General features: G+C 43.7%; 1 protein-coding gene across 7 annotated transcripts in view; it reads left to right on the plus strand.

Moving 5' to 3' along the window:
- Window positions 1-23,508, plus strand: part of ARHGEF28 (Rho guanine nucleotide exchange factor 28) — a 524,944-nt gene that overhangs the window by 483,619 nt on the left and 17,817 nt on the right. For all 7 annotated transcript variants that reach the window (XM_033929274.1, XM_033929277.1, XM_033929278.1 and 4 more), the window contains 2 exons: window positions 10,996-11,043; window positions 20,350-20,835. In XM_033929274.1, the coding sequence (XP_033785165.1) occupies window positions 10,996-11,043; window positions 20,350-20,835 (534 nt within the window). The remainder of the gene's footprint in view (window positions 1-10,995; window positions 11,044-20,349; window positions 20,836-23,508) is intronic.

Consider the following 23,508-nt stretch of genomic DNA (forward strand, 5'->3'; position numbering starts at 1 on the left):
TCAGAATCTATCTAATGTACCTGAGGCAGTGGAAGATTGAGTGACTTGCCCAGGGTCACAAGGAGCAGCACAGGGTTTGAACCCACAACCGTAGGGTGGTGAGGCTGTAGCTCTAACCATTAGGCCACTAGGAATCTATAACAACCTTGCCATTTCATAACAGTGCTGGCAGGACTCACAAAGCATCAACCTTATCTAGTTTTCCTAGTTATTCCTATATAATCTACAAAGATATTTATTCAAGTTTCCGATCTGGTATACTCTCTATCAATCAAATAAGTATAATATTCACAACTGTTATTTTCATGTGTGTGTATATATGCAGATAAGTTTTTAGGATTCTTTGTTTTGTTATGTTCTTTTATAATTTCTGTACGTAATTCATGTAAACCGTTTAATTTTAAGTAGTATAGAAATTTAAAAAAAAAAAAAATTATATATATATATATGCTGGGCAAGGCCCCGCTGGCTGGTCAAAGCCCCGCCTGGGTCACAGGTAAAGATTTTTGCGCCTTTTCTTACACTGGTAGAAAGGAAAACCAGGACACTGGAGTATTTCCCAAAAAGTGTCTTTGGATTTATTAAACACACCAAAAATCAAATGCGGTCCAACATTTTCTTTGCAACAAGTATTTCAGGACATCATTTCACCTTATACCTCATCATAGTTCAGGATGCCATCCCACACTAGCAGTTCATAGCACAAATCAAAATATATCACAGTTCAGAACACTGTAATCCAAATCTCCAGCGTGTGATTGTGCCTTTCAAAAAAGGACTTTTAGGCTCTCTTCTATCAAACTGCGATAGCAGTTTTTAGTGTAGGGAGCCACGCTGAATGGCCTGCGCTGCTCCTGACGCTCATAGGAACTCAGTGAGCGTCAGGAGCAGCGCGGGCCATTCAGCGTGGCTCCCCGCGCTAAAAACTACTATCGCAGTTTGATAGAAGAGGGCCTTAGTCCCCAGGTCCTTGGCCTGCTTGCTGGGCCAGATGAAAATATTGTTTAAATTTATACCATGCCTTATGAAGCAGCTTATAATACTTTTAAAAGACACAAAGGGAATCTCAGAATGCCACTTGTCCGCTGTTGATTCCTGCAGTACAGTGTGGCAGCACTCGTCACTGGCTCACCCAAATGTGTCCTCTTCTATTTTAATCTCTTTTTTTTCTCTTTTTTTGTATTCTTCACACTGTTTCTACTTCTAATTTTTCTTACTGTTTCTGTGCTCTTTAATAAATAAATAAATATACTAATAACATCTTCAAAGTCATTTCCAGGATCTCAATTCATTGGATTTTTTTTTTTTTATCTCTTCCATATGTTTTCTTAGTCATTTCATTCTAGATAACTTAGCTTGTTAATGCAATGTCGCTGTTACACTACGCCCCACCAACACATTTTGTATCTTCCTCAGGACGGGGGAAGTGCCTTAACTACAACAAAACAAACACAGCAACATAAGATTTAATGAAAGGGGAATATCAATGAATTTTCAGCATTATATCATTCCCTTCAATTACTCACCAACTACATTTCATTCATTCGCTTTCTCGTGCTTACAATAGGTCATCCAAATATGGCCGCGACATTCAGTTACTGCATGATATACACCCCCTGATGACATCATCCACGGGATACCCAATCACGTACTACTCTTCAGGCAAAATCTTCAAAGAACTTTATCAGTCATCACAATCCACAATCCAAACCTCCTATACTTATTCAGCTAGAGTTTCATTCAATCCTGAAGGCTGCATAATTCATGCATCCAATGGAGCTCTTTTAAATTTAGCGTCCGAATGAGGTTTCCTCCTTCCTACCCTACCTCCACCATGTCTAACAACCGCCATTCAAGATCTTTCATTGAATATTTAAATAACTTCCAATGGCGTACTAGAGGGGCAGTCTCATTCTGGGTATGGATCTGTGACTTATGTTCTGTTAATCTCACTTTTACAGGGCGAATGGTCTGCCCCACATACAATTTAGGACAGGGACATTGGATGACATATGTTACATGAGATGAACCACATGTTGTCTCATGTTTTACTCTATATAGTTTACCTGTCTCTGGATGGGTCCAACTCTCCCCTTCCATGGTAAAGGGGCACCATTGACAGTTATTACATGCCCTGTGATAACCTGGCTGGGGCGCCCCTCTTTCTTTTCTGTTTAGGAATTCTCCCAAATTTCTAGCTGTTCTATACGCACATATAGGAGCCTCACCTATCGCCGGGTTGATCAGTTGGACTACATGCCAATGATTACATATTATGTGTTTAATTCTGGTGGCAAGGAGGGAGTAAGGTTGTACAAATATCAACTGTTGGATCCTCTTCTTGCTCTTGTTGATAATGTTTGCTTTGTTGTAGTTAAGGCACTTCCCCCGTCCTGAGGAAGATACGAAACGCGTTGGTGGGGCGTAAAGTAACAGCGACATTGCATTAACAAGCTAAGTTATCTAGGAGATAAGAAATTTTCAGTATACTACTTGAAAATGAATTAGAAAGAATAATAATGTATTGAAATGAATGACATGACTAAGAAAACATATGGAAGGGATTAAAAAAAAAAAAATCCAATGAATTGAGATCCTGGAAATGACTCCTGATTCCCTGACCAATAGTACAAATCTCTGTTTTATTGGGGAAGCTTAACATACAACCACACTCTTGCCCTTCCCCCCGTCCAGCACAATTTTTGCCTTTCCAGCACTACACACTTTCTCTTTCAAACTTTAACTCAGGATCAAACTTAAACACAAGTTATAGCAAATGATAAACCTTTTTATATCATTCTTCCATACATTCCTCCTGCATAAAGTACCCTTGCTCAGGAGTGCAGTCCATCCCCTAATCTGTGTCACTGTACGCAATGCCCTGTACGCTGGTCTAACCAAAAAGAGTTTGCATCAGCTGCAACAAATTCAGAATGCTGCAGCACAACTGATAAGAGAGACTGTAAGAGGCGTGACCATATCGCACCCTTCCAGGAACAACTACACTGGCTATCAAGCACCTTCCAGGGCTAAATTTAAATCTCGATGTTTGATTTTCAAGTTCCTCAGACAAAATGGACCAGAATACTTAAAAGAACAAGCTAGTCCTTTATACACCGCTGAGACCTTTGAGGTCCTCTCGAGAAGCATCACTATCTGTTCTTGCCAGCGAGCCTTCTCATGATTATTCCCTACACTCTGGAATTTATTCCCAGAGGGGCTGTGTCTAGCTCTAGACTTCATGAGGCAGGTGAAAGTCTGACGTTTCATCCAAGCCTTTAATACATAGGGTGATTGACTATACACTCATTCTGCACCAGGACTAGCTTGCCACACATACTAAGCAAATCGGCTCTTTATACCTTGTTTAACTGTACGAACAATTTGCCTTGAGTTTAATCTGTTTGTCCCAAAGCACTCTGTACCACACATCTTGTCCCCATCTGCAGTAATATCTGCATTTGACCCCTCAGCTATTCGATTAGGAAAGCATTAGTGTCATATCTATATTGTTTGAATGTTCTGATTTGTGCTTATTAGATGCTTCAGAAGTATTATGTCTCCCTTTTAGTACGTATTATATCTCATTTGAATTTCAGTGCTGTTATCCTATATAATAAAAGAACCCGGCAGCAGGGAACATTCAGGCCACTCCCCTCCTCCCGCCCTCACTCACCAACCGGAAGCGCAGGCAAGCTCTCTTCCTGCCCGCGTCCTCCTGCCCTCGCTCACTGCTGCCGCCGCTGATCCTTCTCTTCAAAGCACTGTGATTGTTTCCGGCTTTAGCGAACCTCGCAGGCAACTCTCCAACCTCAGTAGCACATTCCCTCTGACGCACGGGATCATGTCAGAGGGAACGTGCTACCGAGTTGGCCTGCGAGGCCAACGAGGTTCACTAAAGCTGGCCACCACGATCGCAGGCTGCTTTGAAGAGGAGCAGGCCAGAAAACGCTAGGATGGAGGGAAGGTAAGAAGGGGATCAATACAGAGGTCCAGAGGGAGAGGGAAAGGGGGCTGCTTTGAGGGGAGGGGTGTTCTGGGGCAAACAGCTTTGCTTTGGGGGGAAGACAGAAGGGGCCATGGAGAGATAGGGTGAGGGAAAGGGGGCTGTTTTGGGGGGGAGGTGTGCTGGGGCAAACAGCTTTGCTTTGGGGGGAAGACAGAAGAGGCCATGGAGAGACAGGGAGAGGGAAAGGGGGCTGCTTTGGGGTGGAGGGGTGTTCTTGGGGCAAACAGCTTTGCTCTGGGGGGGAAGACAGAAGAGGGCCATTGGGGGAAGACAGAAGGGGCCAAGGAGAGACAGGGAGAGGGAAAGGGGGCTGCTTTGGGGGGAGGGGTGTGCTTGGGGCAAACAGCTTTGCTCTGGGGGAAGAAAGAAGAGGGCCATGGAGAGACAGGGAGAGGGAAAAGGGGCTGCTTTGGGGGGAGGTGTGTGGTGGGGGCTGACAGCTTTGCTCGGGGTGGGGGGGGAAGACAGAAGGACACAGACAGTGACCAAGGAGAGAGAGATAAAGAAACACAGACAGACAGACACATCTATTCTAGCACCCGTTAATGTAACGGGCTTAAAGACTAGTTAAGTATATGTTTTACGTTTCATAGAACAGTAGACTCTCTGTTAACCAGAACTGCCCCTTGCATCCACTGTCCACCTTCTCTCTGTTCCATATGGCATCTTCCCTCTTTCTATGTCCCTTCAATAAACTGTATATCCTGGGCCCTTTCTCTCCTTTGTACATGATTCATTTTGGCTTCACCTCTCCCCCCCCATGCTCTGGCATCTCTCTCTTCTCCTTTCCTTCCTTCCTTCCCACTCCACCCCATGGTCTGGCATCTCTATCTCGTTCCCTTCTCTCCCCCCATGCCCTGGCATCTCCCTCCTATCTCTCCCTCTGGCACCTCCTCTCCTTTCTTTCTCTCTGGTCTGGCATTTTGTCTCCTTTAGTTTCCCTTCCTTCCCCCCCATGCCCTAGCATCTCTCTCCTCTCCTTCCGTCTCCCCCTCCCACTCCATTATCTAGCATCTCTTCTCCTTCCTTTCATCTGGTCTGGCATCTGCCTCCTCCCTCTCCCCCCTGACATCTCTAACCCCCCCTCCATGGTCTGGTAGCTCCTTTCCTTTCCTTTACTTCCATGGTCTTGGCATCTCTTTCCTCTCCCTTCCCTGGTGTTCCTTATCCCCTCTCTCTCCCCAATTGGGTGCAGCAGCAGCACTTCTCTCTTCCTCCTTCCCCCCTTGGGTGCAGCAGCAGTATTTCTCTTCCCATCGGCGGAGTCGCAAGCTTCCCTCCATCGCTGACCTCTTGCTGCTCTTCCTTGCTTCGGGCCTTCCTCGTTGCCGGGTCCTGCCTTCGCGGAAACAGAAAGTAGGCAGGACCTGGCAGCCAGGAAGGCCCGAAGCAAGGAAGAACAGCAAGACAAGTTTTAACTTCCCTCCATCGCTAACCTGTCTCCCTTAGCTTCCCTCCGTCACTGACGTTAGCCCTAGCGAACTCATGCTCCGAGGCTCGAACATGTGCATGCCGACTTCTCTTCTCCTCCCCCCCGGAACATAACTTCCGGTTTTGGAAGGAACAGAAGGGAAGCTGGCTCGCACACCTTAAAGCCCCGAAGCATGAGTTCGCTACGGGCTAAGGTGGGAAATTGCCAAGCCGGTGAGAGGCGGGGGTGGTTTTTAAAAAAAAAAAAAAATGTTGAGCAGCGGCAGGATTTGCGATATATGGCAGCCGGGCAATCATCTAAATTAGCCGGGCGCAGTGCCCGGCTAAAAGGCCCTAGGGCAGTGGTAGGCAAACTCATTAGTCAAAAGAGCCAAAATCAGCAGTACAACAATTAAGATTTTTTTTGAGAGCCATACCCCGTGCCTGCTTACGCTACGATGGCTATGTCAACCCGACTGACACCCTGCACGTCCGCACGTAGTCGAAATCGATTCATTGCAGAGCCTAGAGAATGACAGGGGGAAAAAATTTGTCTCCGTCCCCTCCCAGTCAGCTAGGTCCCCATCCCCACAAACCACCTGATTCCTTCCACACAAGCCTTGAATTGTTTTATATTGAACTTTTATATTAAAGTATAAAAAGAAACAATATTCTGTACAATTGTCAATTTATAAATCAGCGTTTTCTCCCCACTCTCTCTTCCCAATTTCCCTTCAGCGTCCTCAGCCCACTTTCTCTCCATTTTCCTTCAGCGCACGCACATAAAAACAAGCAAGTAATTTTATATCATTTTCATTCTAATCATTCATAGAAATTAAAGTCTAAATAATGCCAGTCACATAACAAAACATGATTTTACAAAAATAATTCCCTGCACAGTCAAGCCTGCAAGGATTACTAGATGTCTTTCAGCAGCTTCCCTCCCTCCCCTTACCTTCGTGGCCAAGTCAAAATGATCTACCAACAATAAAATTTTAAAAATGCAAAGCACACTGTACGTAGAGAAAATGTTAATTGTAATTTATATTCCGCGGGTTTTCAAAGAGGTCAAGGCAGATGACTTTATGCAACGTCACCTCAGTAACAGCTATACAAAAATAGACAAATATACCCCCTCCCTTTTTACTAAACCGCGATAGCAGTTTTTAGTGCAGGGAGCTGTGCTGAATGCCCCATGCTGCTCTCAACGCTCATAGGCTACCTGCGCTAAAAACCGCTATTGCGGTTTAGTAAAAAGGGCCATAGTGCAAAATATAAACAGCATATATAAATTCTCAAAACGGACACATTTTGATCACTAAATTGAAAATAAAATCATTTTTCCTACCTTTGTTTGGTAATTTCATTAGTCTCTGGTTGCACTTTATTCTTCTGACTGTGCATCCAATATTTCTTCCCTTCTTTCAGCCTCCTGTATGCTTCCTCTCCTCCAGACCTCATTCCCTCCCCCAACTTTTTCTTTGCTTTATCCTGCCCCCTTCTTTCTTTATCTCTCCATGCCCCCTTTCTTTCTGTATGTCTGTCTTTCTCTCTCTCTCCGTACCCCATTTCTTTCTTTCATCCTGCCCCCTTCTTTCTTTCTCTCTCCATGCCCCCTTTCTTTCTGTTTGTCTGTCTTTCTCTCTGTCTCTCTCTCCGTGCCCCATTTCTTTCTTTCTTTCACCCTGCCCCTTCTTTCTTTCTCTTTCCATGCCCCCTTTCTTGCTCTATGTCTGTCTTTCTCTCTCTCTGTGCCCCATTTCTTTCTTTCTGGCTCCTTGTCCCCCCCTTTCTTTCTTTCTCCATCCCCTCCCCTCCCCCATGCCACCACCATTGGGAAAATGCTGCCACCGCCGCTGGGGAATAGACTGCCACTGCCGCCATCGGGAACAGGCCGGCGCCAATTCGCCCTGCTTCTCTTCCCCGCGGGGCCGACCAACTCTCACTGCCCAACGTCAATTCGAACATCGGAGAGGACGTTCCGGGCTAGCCAGGTAGCGATTGACTGGCCCAGAACGTCCTCTCCGACATCAGAATTGACGTCGAGCGGCAAGAGTTGGTCGGCCCCGCGGGAAAGAGCAGGGAGAACTCGGCGCCGGCCTGCTCCCGATGGTGGCGGTCGCACTCAAGTGCCTAAAGAGCCGCATGCGGCTTGCGAGCCGCAGTTTGCCGGCCTAGGGAGAACACTGGAGGGTGGCCAGCTGTGCACCCGGGGCAGACCGCCCCCCCTCCCAGCACCCCTCTTGGTACGCCACTGCTGGATGGGCCATTTGGTCTTTATCTGCCATCATGTTTCTGTGTTTCTATGCTTCAAGGCAGACAGCTAGCTCCAGGCCATTCAATCTCCACACATATGGCTGCATCAAAAGTGCATGCTTAACTGTTGCTTTCAGGCCACATAATGCCTTAGTGGTTTTTCTTCTCTGCATTCTGGAGGCAGCCAAGACCCCAAATGAGAATTTTGCAGCTCCATTTGGAATCACAAACCACAGTTTATGAACCACAGCTTTAATCTCTTTACAAACGACACATGATGAAAGTATAGATGATCTACAGCCTTTCTCTGAATACGAGACCAAACAAATTCCACCCTTCTTATTTTGAAGCTATTCTGTTTTATTGAGAGTTAGAATAATATGGTATTTGTTTTAGTTAGTTTCCGAAGTTATTTAAACTCTTTGAACTTGGAGGGGTTAAAAGTAGTAGAAATGTGAATTGTATGCACTGAATTTAAAAATACAGTGAAACAACATTGTTCCATTTTATTTCAAATTTTAATGTCCAATAAAATCACAAAATGAAATTACAGTAGTTTTGTTTCAGCAATTGTGCAAGCTATTCCCAAAACCAAAGCAAAAAGAATCCCTGAAACAAATGAAAAGGCTGCAGTGAAAAGAATCCAGTGAACAAAACAAAAAGCACAGCCATGTGTACTCAGAATAATTGTGTGTGAGGCCCGTTTATTAAGCTATATTAGGCACTAACACCCACCTAACACAGCTTAAAATGACCTACCATGAGAGAAGTTAGGCATCTAGCAGTAATGTGTGCATAGTAGCCATGCATTAAATGTATTTTTTTTGAGGGGGCATGTCAGGACAGAAAGTGGGAATTCCTGGTTCCAGTATCTAGCAGAGTCAATAAAGATGCCAATCTAGGCACCTAACTTACTCCCCTTTTTACAAAGTCGCGTTTAAGCTTTTTTATTGCCGGCCACGGCAGTATTAGCTCCGATGCTCATAGGAATTCTATGAGCATCGAAGCTAATACCGCTGCCACTGGCGATAAAAAAGCCTAAGGCTTCATAAAAAAGGAAGGGGGGGGGGCGAGGAGTTAATTATTTTAAAAGCTTAATTGGCTTAATTGATACCAATAGCAAGCAATTAGCATCTCATAATTGACTTAAATTAAAATTAATGGGATAGAAGATTGGTAGGCGCTTACCACTTTCAGATAGGTGCCTAGTCCAAAGCACCTACTAGAAAGTAGGCATGGTTAGGGACAGATCATGGGTGTGTTTGGCATGTACATGCCTGCTTTAGACTTTGGCGCTGGTATTTAGGCCAAGAAAACTCTGGCATAAATAGGCTATGCCTAAGGTTCTAAAGTCTACTGGCACCTCTAAGTCCACTTTAGGCACCACTAAGCATGAGTTCATAAATTACGCCTAACTTAAGATTTCTCGATGTCCATATTTTAGATGCTGTTTATAGAATCGAGGCAATGTGTTACATAGAAACATGATGGCCAATAAAGGCCAAATGACCAATTCAGTCTGCCCATCCTCAGCATCCACTATCTCCTCCTCGCTCTAAGAGATCACATGTACCTGTCCCATGCCTTCTTGAATTCAGACACAGTCTTTGTCTCCGCCACCTATATCGGAAGACTATTCCATGCATCCACCACCCTTTCTGTAAAATAGCATTTCCTTAGATTACTCCTGAGCCTATCACTGCTTAACTTCATCCTATGCCCTTTCATTCTAGAGCTTCCTTTCAAATGAAAGAGATTCGCCTCATACACATTTATGTCACATAGGTATTTAAACATCTCTATCAAATCTCCCCTTTCTTGCCCTTCCTCCAAAGTATATACATACTGAGATCTTTAAGTATGTCCCTATATGCCTTATGACAAAAACCACCAACCATTTTAGTAGCCTTTCTCTGGACCAACTCCATCCTGTTTATATCTTTTTGAAGGTGCAGTCTCCACAATTGTACAGAATATTCTAAATGAGATCTCATCAGAGTCTTATACAAGGGTGTCAATAACTCCTTTTTCCTACTAGCCATACCTCTCTCTATGCACCCTAGCATCCTTCTAGCTTTCACCGTCACCTTTTCAACTGGTTTGGTCACCTTAAGTTCATCACATACTATCACACAAAAGTTCTTCACCCTTTAAACTGTACTGTTCCCTGGGGTTTTTGCAGTCCAAATGCATGACCTTCCATTTCTTAGCATTAAATCTTAGCTGCCAAATTTCAGATCATTCTTCAAGCTTTGTTAGGTCCTTCCTCGTGTTATTCATACCATCAGGGGAGTCTACTCTATTGCAGATTTTGGTATCATCAGCAAAGAGGCAAATCATACCTGACAGTTCTTCAGCAATATCGCTTACAAAAATGTTAAAAATAACAGGCCCAAGAACTGAAACTTGAGGCACACCACTGGTAACATCCCTTTCTTCAGAGAGATCTCCATTAACCACTACCCTCTGTTGCTTCCACTGAACCAGTTCCTGATCCAGTCCATCAATTTGTGGCCTATTAGAAATCTAAATATACAATATCTAGTGGATTCCTTCTGTCTAATTTTCTGGTCACTCAGTCAAAGAAATTGATTAGATTTGTCTGACAAGACCTACCTCTAGTGAATCCGTGTTGCCTCGGGACCTGTAATTTTTTAAAATGGCTGTATACTAATGTCAGCATTAGTGCACGTCCATTAAGTAGAAAAAATAGAAAATTGGTCATTCTAGGGCTGCCTTAAAAATGGTCCTTAGTGTGCAAGAAAGATTTGAATAATTGTGTTCTAAAGCCACTTTTTATTGCAGCTTATTAAAAGGACCCTTCAGTAAAGTAAGGCAAAATTTACAACTTGATGAACATAAATCAGTATGGAATAATAGAATATTAAAATTTTTAACCCCTCCTCCCCTTTTATCAGGCCCTGTTGCCGAGCAGCACAAGCTAAATGCCGAACCGCCCATAGGATTAGAATGGGTGGCTTGGCATTTAGCTCATGCTAGTTTGCAGCAAGCTTGATAAAAGAAGAGGGTAAGTTTTATCCTATGTCTCATAGGTTATTTTTTGATGCATTTTCGTAAGATTCTGTGTCAAATTACGGTATATTTCTGTTGGTATATTATTCAAGTTTCTCAGGTACTTCACAGGGAAAGGTGAGCTTGCTGTAAAAACCAGTGCCAGGTTGTATTAATGAAAGCTCTGGTGTATGAATAATTAAAATAATATACATCATCTGGTGGCTATAGATTGTATTATCAGCATTTTGATTTTGCATCATATCACCCTTTATATGTTTATAAACCTGCTTTATTCTACATTTCAGATTATACAAGCTATACAGAATTTAACTCGTCTCTTATACAGCATACAGGTAACTTATTCAATGCCCTTATATTGCAGCTCATATAGCATGTCTTGTTTTCTATAATTATCATCACATGATTGAAGAAAAATACTACCAGACCAAATTTCAAAGTCAATTTGTGTATTTGCTGGCTGCCACAAATAAGTAATTGACTTATCCATAGAATTTTGAAAGTTTTAATGACAAGTTTTGGGCCATTTAAATTGCTAAATGGCCAAATACTATCCTAGGGTTACCATATTTGTGAGGACAGAAAAGAGGACATATTGTCCTGCCCCCGCCCTACCATGCTCCTGTTCTGCCCCAAGCATGCCCCCAACACAGTGCAGTCACCTTGCCCTGCCTCCCACACAGCCAACAGTTGTGCTGTTCATTCTCTCTCCCTCTCCCCATCAGAGGAGAAAAAGAATGAATCACAGCCTGCTTCCTCCCCCTGGTCTTACCTAGAGAAATGACTGCTTTTGGGAATCCTGGGAGGCTGTAGATAACCGTGTGGTTGATTCTAGGCTGCTAGGTAGACACGAGATGAGGAAGCATCCCATTATGTAGCTGTCCACTCTCTACTCTTATAGTGTGACTTCAGCAGGGAAGAAGAAGAGAGAGTTAACAGTGTAGCTTCTGTGTGTGACAGTACATCTGCCTGGGAACATCCCAGCTTTGTCATCGCTACAGGGGTGAGCAGGCTCATCTCCAGCTACTGGCTCTGAGTCTCTTCTAGCCCAGCATCTGGTGCCTCTTTCTCTCCTCCCCATTCTTGTAGCCTTTTATCTCCCTGTCTCTTCTCTCTCCTCCTGCGCTCTAACCCATGGTCCAGCATTCATCCCCTCTTCCCTCACTCCCATTGTCTGGTATCATTCCCTTCTGCTTCTGGATCCAACATCTTCCTTTTTCTCCTCTCACCATCTCCTATGTATTTCTCCCTTCCTCTCAATGACTTCCATGTCCAACATCTCTCTTTCTCTCCCTCCCTTGTACCCTGGGTCTATCATCTCTCTTTCCACACACCCCATGCATCATCTCTTCCTTCCTTCCCTCCACCATCTTATCCAATATTTCTTCCTTTCTCCCTCATGCATCATCTCTCCCTCCCCTCCACCATCTTATCCAATATTTATCCCTCTCTTCCATGTACCATGTCTCCCTTCCTCCCCTCCACCATGTTATTCAATATCTCTCCCTCCCCTCCCCCATGTCCATCATTTTCTCCCTCTCCAAGCAGCATCTCTCCCTTCTCTCCACCCCATTGTTGTCTCTTCCTTTCTCCACTGACCCCTTCTTCACCCCATGTCCAGTATCTCTCTTTACCTCCCTCATTGTCCTATTCCTAAAAACTCTCCTCTTGCTCATCAATTTTCACACTCTGCCTGCCACTAACCAGGAAACCTCCTTTCTGCCACGGAGAAACAGGAAATTGCCAGAGGGGAGCGGGACACAGCAGAGAGGAGGCTTCCAGGTTAGTGGTAAGCAGCCTATGAAAATCGCTGTTGGCCTGCCGCTGACCCATTGAAAAGACTGCAGAGGGAGCCCAGCCTATTTCCCTACAACTGCCGAAACCCAGACAAATGATGGAAAATCACCAAAACTGCCTGGATAAGAACATAAGAATTGCCGCTGCTGGGTCAGATCAGTGGTTCATCGCACCCAGCAGTCCGCTCATGTGGCGGCCCCCAGGTCAAAGACCTGTGCCCTAACCGAGACCAGCCCTACCTGCATTTGTTCTGGTTCAGCAGGAACTTGTCCAACCTTGTCTTGAATTCCTGGAGGGTGTTTTCCCTTATAACAGACTCCGGAAGAGCATTCCAGTTCTCTACCATTCTCTGGGTGAAGAAGAACTTCCATACGTTTGTACGGAATCTATCCCCCTTTTTTTTAGTTCAAAGATTTTATTGATTTTAATATATAGCAAGAACAGGAATTGTTAACAGGGCATGAAAACAATATGCCGTACAAAGCAAGAAATAACTTCAGAGAGTGCCCTCTCGTTCTCTCTACCTTGGTTGAGGGTGAACAACATGTCTTAATCTACTAAGTCTATTCCTTTCATTATCTTGAATGTTTTGATTATATCTCCTCTCAGTCTCCTTTTTTCAAGGGAGAATAGGCCGTTTCCCTCAGAATAGGCCCAGCTTCCTTAGACAGTTGCTAAAAAGGAGGACATGTCCATGGAAACCCAGACAAATGGTAACCCTATACTATCCTCAGAATTGTGGACAGCGCAAGGGCAGCCCTAAAAATAATTCTGATTGTGGCAGTGTTCAGTTGTTGAATAGCAAATTTAAAAAGGAACTGATAGTACTGGTGTTGTTCGACTAAAAAGAGTATTACTACTTATCACTTATCTAATCTAATCTAAAGCTTAACTTTATATACCGAGTCATCATTCTAAGAAAGCTCCTTAAAATAAAAGGGAGATCATTCCAAAGTCGAGAGAATTTAAATACCAAAGATTGACTAAAGATCTTAACTCCTTTAATCCATTTTCTAGAAGGAAGGGAAAGTTTAAATTGTTGGATGCCTCTTGCAAAGGGAAATCTGTAAACATTCCAAGATAGAGGAATAAGAGGAGTAAAGATACCATATGGGATTTTGAAAGAAAAACAAGCACATTTAAATTGAATGACTCTGAAGCAACGGAGTCACATGGTCAAATTTACGTTTCCCAAAGATCAATTTTGCAGCAGTATTCTGAATTAGTTGCAACCTATGAAGACAGATTTTTGTAATGCCGAGGTAAATAGTGTTGCAATAATCAAGACGAGATAATATAATTGACTGGACTAAGATGGAATAATGACGGTGATAAAAATGATGTCTAACCTTCCTCAACATTCATAAATTAAAGAAGCATTTCTTGACCAAGGAGTTTATTTGATCCTTAAAGGAGAGAGAGGAATCAAAAAGAACTCCCCAAATCTTAGCAGAAAACTCAATTTGTAAGGAGGACCCAGAAACCAGAACTACAGAAAGAGGAAGACAATCCAATCTTGGACCTAACCATAATAGTTTGGTTTTAGTTGTATTAAGCTTCATCCGGACAGACAGGGCCCAGGTTTGAAGTTTGGAAATACAAAGGTTTACTTTGGAGAATAGATGGGTAATATCAGGATCTATCTCAATCAGTATGAAGATATCATCTGCTTAAGTGAATAAAGTTTCCCAAGCTGACAGACTGAATAAAATTGGAGAAAGTGGAGAGCCCTGGGGAATCCCACTTGGAGACTGCCAGGAGTTAGAAATATTGCCTTTGAAGTTCACTGAATAGGAACGATACAAAAGAAATTTAGAAAACATTACATTACATTAGAGATTTCTATTCCACCATTACCTTGCGGTTCAAGGCGGATTTCAAAAGAGATGAAAAACGTTGGGTTACAATGGAAGAACATTTGTCCTTTCTAGAGAGGTAAAGAGTAGGTTACGTAATTTCGGTGTGGCGGAAAGAGGGGGGAAGGGGGAGGGAGAACGGTAAGTTTGAAGTTAGGGCTGTTTCAGGAATTTCTTGAAGAGTGTAGATTTTATTTATTTTCTGAAGTTATGGCTGTTTCAGAAATTTCTTGAAGAATATAGTTCTTATTTCTTTTCTGAACGTCTTGTAATCTGGTGTCATTATCAGTAGATTGGAGATTTAGTTATCTAGTTTAGCTGCTTGATTGGCCAGGAGGCTGTCGTATAGTTTTTTCCATTTTACTTCTTTGATCGAGGGATGTGTGAATGGGGTGTGTGTTTTTCTATGTCTGATTGAGATGGTTTGAATGAGGCGGTTGTTCAGGTAGGTTGGGCTGTCTCCGTTTAAGGTTTTAAATAACATACAGTAGAATTTAAATAGTATTCTTTCTTGGATTGGTAGCCAATGTGAGTTGATGTATGCTTCTGTAATATGGTCATAGAAACATAGAAACATAGAAAGATGACGGCAGAAAAGGGCTATAGCCCATCAAGTCTGCCCACTCTACTGACCCACCCCATTAAGTCTGAATACTAATGACCTAGTTCCTTAACTCGACCCTCGTAGGGATCCCACTAGGACATCCCATTTATTCTTAAAGTCATGCACGCTGGTGGCCTTGATCACCTGCTCTGGAAGCTTGTTCCAGTGATCTACAACCCTTTCTGTGAAGAAATACTTCCTTACGTCACTATCGAATTTCCCTCCTCTGAGTTTGAGCGGATGCCCCCTTGTGACCGAGGGTCCTTTGAGAAAGAAGATGTCTTCTTCCACCTCGACACGTCCCGTGATGTATTTAAATGTCTCAATCATGTCCCCCCTCTCCCTGCGTTCCTCTAGAGTGTAGAACTGCAATTTGTTTAGTCTTTCTTCATACGAGAGACTCTTGAGCCCTGAGATCATCCTAGTGGCCATCCGCTGAACCGACTCAACTCTAAGCACGTCTTTACGGTAATGTGGCCTCCAGAATTGCACACAGTTCTCCAGATGAGGTCTCACCATGGTTCTGTACAGTGGCATTATGACTTCAGGTTTGCGGCTAACGAAGCTTCTATTGATACATCCCATAAGTTGCCTTGCTTTGGATGAGGCCTTCTCTACTTGTTTGGCGGCCTTCATGTCTGCACTGATGATTACTCCCAAGTCTCTTTCTTCTGAAGTCCTAGCTAGTGTTTCTCCATTTAAGGTGTAAGGTTTGCATGGATTTCTGCTACCGAGATGCATAACCTTACATTTCTTAGCGTTGAAGCCCAGCTGCCATGTCGAGGACCAGTTTTCCAACATAAGCAGATCCTGCGTCATACTATCCTGCAGATTGCTTTCACTTACTATATTACATAGTTTGGCGTCATCAGCGAATAGTGTTACTTTACCCTGAAGCCCTCGGGTCAAGTCCCTTATGAATATGTTAAAAAGGAGTGGACCCAGGACCGAGCCCTGTGGCACTCCGCTGGTCACCTCCGATGTCTCAGAGAGGGTGCCGTTGACCACCACCCTCTGACGTCTTCCACTCAGCCAATCATTGACCCATGCAATTAGTGTCTCACCTAACCCCATCGATTTCATCTTGTTTAATAGTCTACGGTGTGGGACGCTGTTGAAAGCCTTACTGAAATCCAAGTACACTATGTCCAGAGACTCTCCCGAGTCTAGCTTTCCTGTTACCCAATCAAAGAAGCTGATAAGATTGGATTGGCATGACCTACCCCTAGTGAATCCATGTTGACTAGAATCTCTTAGATTCCCCTCATCCAAAATCGTGTCTAATTTACATTTAAGTAGTGTTTCCATGAGTTTACACACTATTGATGTGAGACTCACTGGTCTGTAATTTGCAGCCTCCGCTCTGCAGCCCTTTTTGTGCAGAGGAACGACGTTAGCTGTTTTCCAGTCCAGGGGGACTCTCCCCGTACTTAGGGAGAGATTGAAGAGCATGGCTAACGGTTCCGCCAGGACATCGCACAGCTCTCTGAGCACTCTTGGGTGCAATTTGTCTGGTCCCATGGCTTTGCTCACCTTGAGTCTTGACAGTTCGCTATAAACATCAGCTGGTGAGAACTCAAAATTCTGAAATGGATCTTCCTTGCCTGGCTTTGCTTCCAGCTGTGGCCCGTGTCCAGGTGCCTCACAGGTAAAGACTGAGCAGAAGTAATCATTCAGTAGTTTGGCTTTTTCGGAATCTGTTTCCACATAATTCCTGTCTGCTGTTCTAAGGCGTACTATCCCGTTTGTGTTCTTCTGCCTGTTACTAATATACCTGAAGAAGAATTTGTCCCCTTTCTTAATGTTCTTTGCTAGAGTTTCTTCCACTTGTTTTCTCAATGAGTAGATGAGTCTCAGAGCTGTATTTTGGATTGTTTGTAGTTGTTTAGTCATTGCAGCAGGACAGGGGAGGTAGAGGATGTTGCAGTAGTCTAATAGACATAGGATTAGGGATTGTACTATAAGCTTGAATTGTGTTTTTTCGAAGAATTTTCTGACTTATCTTAGGTTTCTCATAACTGCAAAGGATTTCTGTACTGTTTTATTTATTTGTAGTTGCAAATAAATTAAACAACCTGATGGAGACCTATGTCTGAAAGTAGCTGAAGAAGGATATCATGATGAAAGGCGTACGCAGCGCTGTACATTCTGATATTTATAGACAGTCCCAGCTTGGAAGAGCTTACAATCTAACTTGGACAGACAGACATGATATATAAGATTGGGGATGCAGAACCCAAGGTGAAAGGAGTTAGGAGTTGAAAACATTCTCAAAGAGGTGGACTTTTAACTGGGCCTTGAACACTGTGAGACACGGAGCCCGCCGTAGGAATTCGGACAGCTTGTTCCAAGCATATAATGTAGCAAGGCAGAAGGGACGAAGTCTGGAGAGAAGAGCACAGATAGGAAGGAGGGACACATGGGGAGGGAGATGGGGTGATAGTTGGAGGGACACATGGGGTTCATTGAGAGTTTCTTGAGGGGTGTGATATCGGCATGTTAGAAGGCATCAGGGACAGTGCAGTGGAGAGTGATAAGTTGAAGATGTGACAGATAGGAGGGATGACAGAGGGCAAGATAGCACAAAGTACAGTAGGTGAATATTGCCTTATTTTCCTTTGTTTTGTTTCTATTTATTACCTTTAAAGTGAACCAACTCAGTACCTACACTGCCTGGTCCCATATAGTCACTAAAGTGTGTCAGCAGGGCTTTAGATCTGTGCTTTCTTTGACATGGGAGTTTACAGAAAAAAAATAAAAAAACAATGCTGTCTTCCTGATGGTCTGAAGCCATCTGATGATCTGAGCTGGTCAAAGGTTGCATGACTCACCAACTCACAGACAGTGCTGGTAGTCCCATTTGTGCAAGTTCTGCAGGGCCATTAGCTCTATAGACGATTTAGAAAAATGTTTTCATGCTGTCTTTTCCAGTACACTCAAGGAGGAAGTTATCAAAGTGGGCTATCATTAAGTTGGGTTATTTTACTGTTAATCCCAGTTATTAATAACTAGGTCTCATTGCATAAAATGAGACCTTGTTCTAAAATAGCATGAATCAGTAGTAAAATAATCCAGTTTAATGGTAGCCAAGTCTTGCTGAAACATTATTCCTAAAGGTCGTTCCCTTGGAAATATCAAAGCCATAGTGGTAAACTGTCATAATACAGTTTTTGACAGAACATCACCCATGAATACAGGAAGTTAATTAATTAATTTTGTTTTCTTTTTTAACACATGTTTATTGAAAGTGGAAAGGGTAGAAAATCCAGAGTACAGATTAACATACATAATATACAGTCAAGACGGGTTACAATTTGTCACGGTTACAATACAATGAGTTTATGCTAACAACATATACAGAAGATCTAGTTCCAATGTACATTTATTATATGTAATAGGGAAGGAATTAGGTGAAGAGGTAGGTTTATATTGCTTTCCTAAAGTTCAGGAACCCTTTGAGGGATCTGATCTTCGGGGGCAATTGATTCCAGTATCTTGGTAAGAAATGGGAGTAGGATCGTCTCCTGGCATTCTGTAGTTGAAGGGTACGACCAGGAGGTGTTTGGAGGTGTGTTTCTTCCTGGGAACATGTAGCCTAGTGCCATGTTGTACAGGGATTTGTATGCTAGCATCAAGCCCTTAAAGATGCAGTGATAATAGAGCCTGGGAGACAGGGTTGCAGGCATGGAGGTTCTTTAGAAGTCTGATTGCTGCACTTTGTATACGTTAGAAACAATGTATATTCTTTGCTGTGAGACCGTTGAATAGCATGTTGCAGTAGTCCATGCGGGAGAGGATGAAGGCATAGAGAAATTGAATGAAGTCAGATTCTGAGAAGTAGTTCCTTATTTTTCGGAGTTGTCGCAGGTAGTAATATGAGGTAGAGACCACCTAAGAGACATGGTTGGAAAGAGATAGGATGGATTCAAGGAGTATCATTAAGCTGCATGCTTGGTCCTTTGCAATTATGGTAGTTGATTCCTAGGGTAAAGAGGGGTGGGTGCAGGTGCAGTGCTCTTTGTGGATCCAAAGGAGTTCTGTTTTGGAAGCATTCAGTTCCATTTTTTGATGGACATCCAGTTTTTTATTTCCGAAAGGCAGTTCATGAGCTTTTATGATCTGGGAGTTGCAGATTTCACCCAGCAATAGATATAGTCGGATGTCATCAGTGAAGGAGTGAATCTGGATTTGGTGTTTGTGGGCCATGTATAAGATGGGTCTAATGTAGAGGTTAAATAATAGAGGGGATAGCAGAGCCCCTTGGGGAACAACATATTTAATTGGTTTGGTTTAATAGGGCCACATTGTGTAGTTCACTTTGGGATCTATTACTCAAGAAAGAAGTAGTGGTTCTTTAATTAGATTTATAAGTAAAATGATTTAAAAAAAGGAATGATAAGTTGAAGCTTGAGTGGTTGATATATCATTTTACTTTCCCTTATGTATCTTTTTGTGAGTTGTAATCATTTACTACTACTACTATTTATAATTTCTATAGCACCTAAAGGCGTACTCTGCGTTGTACAATCAACATGTAATAGACGGTTCCTGCTCTGAAGAGCTTATTTATTTCCTTATGTGATTTGTGTTTGAGATTTTAATATATTTTCTTGTTTTTCCATTTGTTGTAGGAAATGTTTTTATTATTTTTTTAAGTTTATGTAAACTATCTTGATGTCTTTGGATAGTTTGCAATATATAGATGAACAAATGAATGAATGAATACATCTCAACAATTCTTACTGGTGCAGTAACTGCCAGGAAATGCCATCCTTCTTAATTATCATGGGTACACAGAAACATAAAATAACCTGATAGGAATTAATTTATATACTACTTATATCCGAAGTGGTTTACATTCAGGTACTTTATCGTATTTCCTTATCTGTCCTGACAGGCTCAAACTCAATCTAATATACCTGGGGCAATGAGGGGATTAAGTAACTTACCCAGGGTCACAAGGAGCAGCGAGGGATTTGAACCCACAGCCTCAGGGTGCAGAGGCTGTAGCTTTAACCCCTATGCCACACACTCCCACATATAGTCTCTTCCATATTTTCTGATGCAAATGCTTATCTCTTCATATTATTTGCCAGGTAGGGATTCTCTGTGCATAAACCCTGCCTTCTTGAATTCTGACACTGTTTTTTCCTCCAATGCTTCCTTGGGATGGCTGTTTAATGCAGCTACCATTTTTGATGTGAGAAAATGCTTCTGATGTGACTCTTGAGTCAGCCCCCATTGGACCCTTATACCATGACTGCTTGATCTTGAACTATTGGCTATGTAGCACTAGTAGATGAATGGCATATAAATCTAAATAGTAAAACAACAAAAATTCTGTTAATATCTGACATTTTTGTATTTTATTCTATGCTAACTAGGCAGCTGTAACCATACAAGATACCCACATTGAGCTCCACAAGGTGCTTCTACAAGATCATGACAGAGCCTCTCGAGGCCACTCTAGCCGTGGCAGCCTGCTTCTAGAACAGGAAAAGCATCGCGGCCTAGGAAAGCACAAGGAAGATTTGGCCAATCTTCATAAACTTCAGCACCAGTTTCAGCAGGACCAGCAACGCTGGCACCGTGAGTGTGAGCAAAGACAGTGGGAGCAAGAAGAAAAGGAGAACTTGCTACAGGAGAGAGAAAAAGAATGCCAGGATCAGGAAGAACTCCTTCATAGGAATAGAGAAGAACTAGACTGCCAGCTTCAAGACTACCAACAAAACCTGGAACGACTGAAGGAAGGCCGGAGGCTAGTGGAAAAAGACCAGGAAAAACATAAGGTGCAACAAAAGATATTACGGCATTGGAAACACAACCGCCAAAGTAGTCTGCCCATGCTGATTTCACAAAATAAGAATGAGGTAGGTAATTTCTCTCTTTATTTAATCTGTTAGACTTCCTAACTTAAAATGTACTAAATTAATATAGAAATAGCTATTAGTATACAAGAACATTGATTTATGGAGGGTGTTTAATGATGTACAGCATGAGAGAAGTACTTTTATGAATTAACCAGAGCGTCCATAGAACTCCTCCAGACCAGAAAAGACTATAGGGTTATGCACTCCCACCAGCAGATGGAGACTGAGGAGTATTAATTTCTAAGTTAGACTATAACTGAGCTATGCAGTCCCCCTAATAGTTAGTTTTCCTCAGTTTCCAGCAGATGGTGGATGTGGTAAGCCTGAGCTCTCCAGGTCTCCAGGCAAGCCTGTGCTAAGCCTGATGTGGTAAGCCTGAGCTCTCCAGGTAACTAGATCTTGGGGAGTCTCTTTCTCTTTTACCTCTGCTTACCCTCCCCAGATCCACTGTCAGTTCTCCTTTGTACCTACCCCCACCTTTGTTCCAGGTCTTCCTCTCTAACCCTCCTTTGTTGTGATCTTCCATCTCTCTGTTCTTCCTCAGGGTCTCTCCCCCTCTGTCTGCACCTCCCATAGACCAGAATCTACTTTCTGTCTTTCCCCTTTGGTCCAGGCCTCTCTTTCTCTCTGTCTTTCTTCTGCTTACAACCCCCTCCCCCTCTATCTTGATCCTCTGTTGTGATCTTCAATCTCTTTGTTCTTCTTCCCCTCTGTCTGCATCTCCCATGGTCCAGCATCTGCTTCCTGTCTTCCCCTTTGGTCCAGGCTAGAGAATGACATGTGAAAAAAATCTGTACCCGTCACCGGACCACCGTCCCCTTCACCGCCTCATCCCCGAACCCGCCGTCCCCTTCGCTGCCCCGTCCCCGCAGCATCCACCCTTCCCTCTCGCCACCTCACTGCCCTTCAGCGGCCTGAGAATCTCCCTCCCCCTTACCTTCGCAGCGTAAAGAAACTTAAGGGAGGGAAGGCGCGCGGTCCCTTCCCTCCCTCCTCCTTATCTTTGCGGTGCTTTAGAAAAGAAACTGATGCCGGCGAAGCCTGCCTGTGCCGCCCTGCAGTTGCATGTGTGTGGGCGGAAGCTTCTCTTCTGATAATTGTCATTTTATAAACACAAATAAAACAGAGCAAGGTTCAACAAAACCCATCTCACCTCCCTTTCACAAATATCCCCTTCACTATTGTGAAAACTGAACAAACCAAATTACTACAGAATGCTACGTAGAAAAATCAAGCTAACAGAATACTTTAGTCACACATGACAAGAATAATGTTAGGGGAGTGCAACTATGGTAACTGCCCCCTGGTCAGAGAGAGAGCCCTAAGCCAGCTGGAAGCTAAAGAAGAACAGCCTGAACTTTGTGGTCCCCAGTTTATGTCTAATACCAGCTCTAGCAGGATACATATTTCAAATCTGAAATATTCTGATCACAAAATATAAAATTCATTTTTTTTCTTTTTGTTGTCTGGTAATTTTATTCTTCAAATCACATTGGTCTCAGGCTTTGGTTTTAGGTTCCTTCTGTCTTCATCGTGGCATGGCTGACTCCTGAAGGTAAAATAGGCGCAAGAGGAGCTGGGGAGAAGATGGCGAGTCTGACATGGGCACAATTTTTTTTAACCACAGGAGTAAGACTTTTCATCGCTCCCGCGGGACGTTGAAGGTCTTGTCCCCATTCCTGCGGTAAACCAGTTGCAAATGTCTCCATTCCTGCGGATTTACTGCGGTGACCCTCGGTTTACCGCAGTAAATGGTCCCCGTGTCACTCTCTAGTCCAGACCTTTCTCTCTCTCTTTCTTTCTTCTGCTTACAAAACCCCCACCACCTTTCTCTGCCTCTGTCTCTCTCCTTCCTTCCTCCTTCCTATGTCCCCTTCACTGCCTTCCAGCCTTCTTCCCACCCTCCGCCCTGAAGCCAGCCTGCCTGCCTTCCTCCCTGCTAGGCCAAAGCCAGCCTGCCTGTCTCACTCCCATGCCGAAGCCTGGCCTACCCGCCGCCAATTCTTCCTTCCCCCCAGTCCACCACTGAAGCCAGTCTACCTGCCTCCCTCCCTGCCGCACTGAAGCCTTGCCTACCCGCCGCCGATTCTTCCTCCCCCCCCAGTCTGCCGCTGCTTGCTACCCACTGCTGCAGCAAATCCAAGAACAGAAGGGAAGAGCCAGGCACTTGCAAAGGTGCCGGCCCTCAAGCCTCCCCCCCTACGGTGAAGGCGTGTGCATTTACTGCACACGCCTGGCCCTTCCCTTCCTGAAGTTACAGTGGTGAGCGCTGGCGGTGGTCATGGAGCAGCAGTGGTGGCAGGTGGCGGTCAGCCCGCGTACCTCCTGACCTACAGGATGGGCAATTTTTTGGGAAGCCATGGCCCCTGTGCCCCCTCCTCCCTCTTCCAACACCTGTGGTTATAGTGATAAACATTTTCTATTCTGTAAGCAATTTTTCAATTCATACTTAGGTGTGATAGAGTGTACAGGAAACTGCTGGTCCCCCTTAAACACACTCCCTCACAGGGTTATTTTAAGAGGCCTAGTGGTGTGGTTCAGTCAGGACAGAGAAGTAAGGGAAGCCCAGAGCAGGAAGAAGCAGACCTCAAGAATATGCTTACACAATACACATTTGAAGGACCAGAGTGGTAACAGTGAGGTAGGAAAGCCTTGTAATTTGCAAATCTATGC

Source organism: Geotrypetes seraphini, chromosome 1, assembly GCF_902459505.1.
Source record: "Geotrypetes seraphini chromosome 1, aGeoSer1.1, whole genome shotgun sequence".
In the NCBI taxonomy this organism is placed as follows: domain Eukaryota; kingdom Metazoa; phylum Chordata; class Amphibia; order Gymnophiona; family Dermophiidae; genus Geotrypetes; species Geotrypetes seraphini.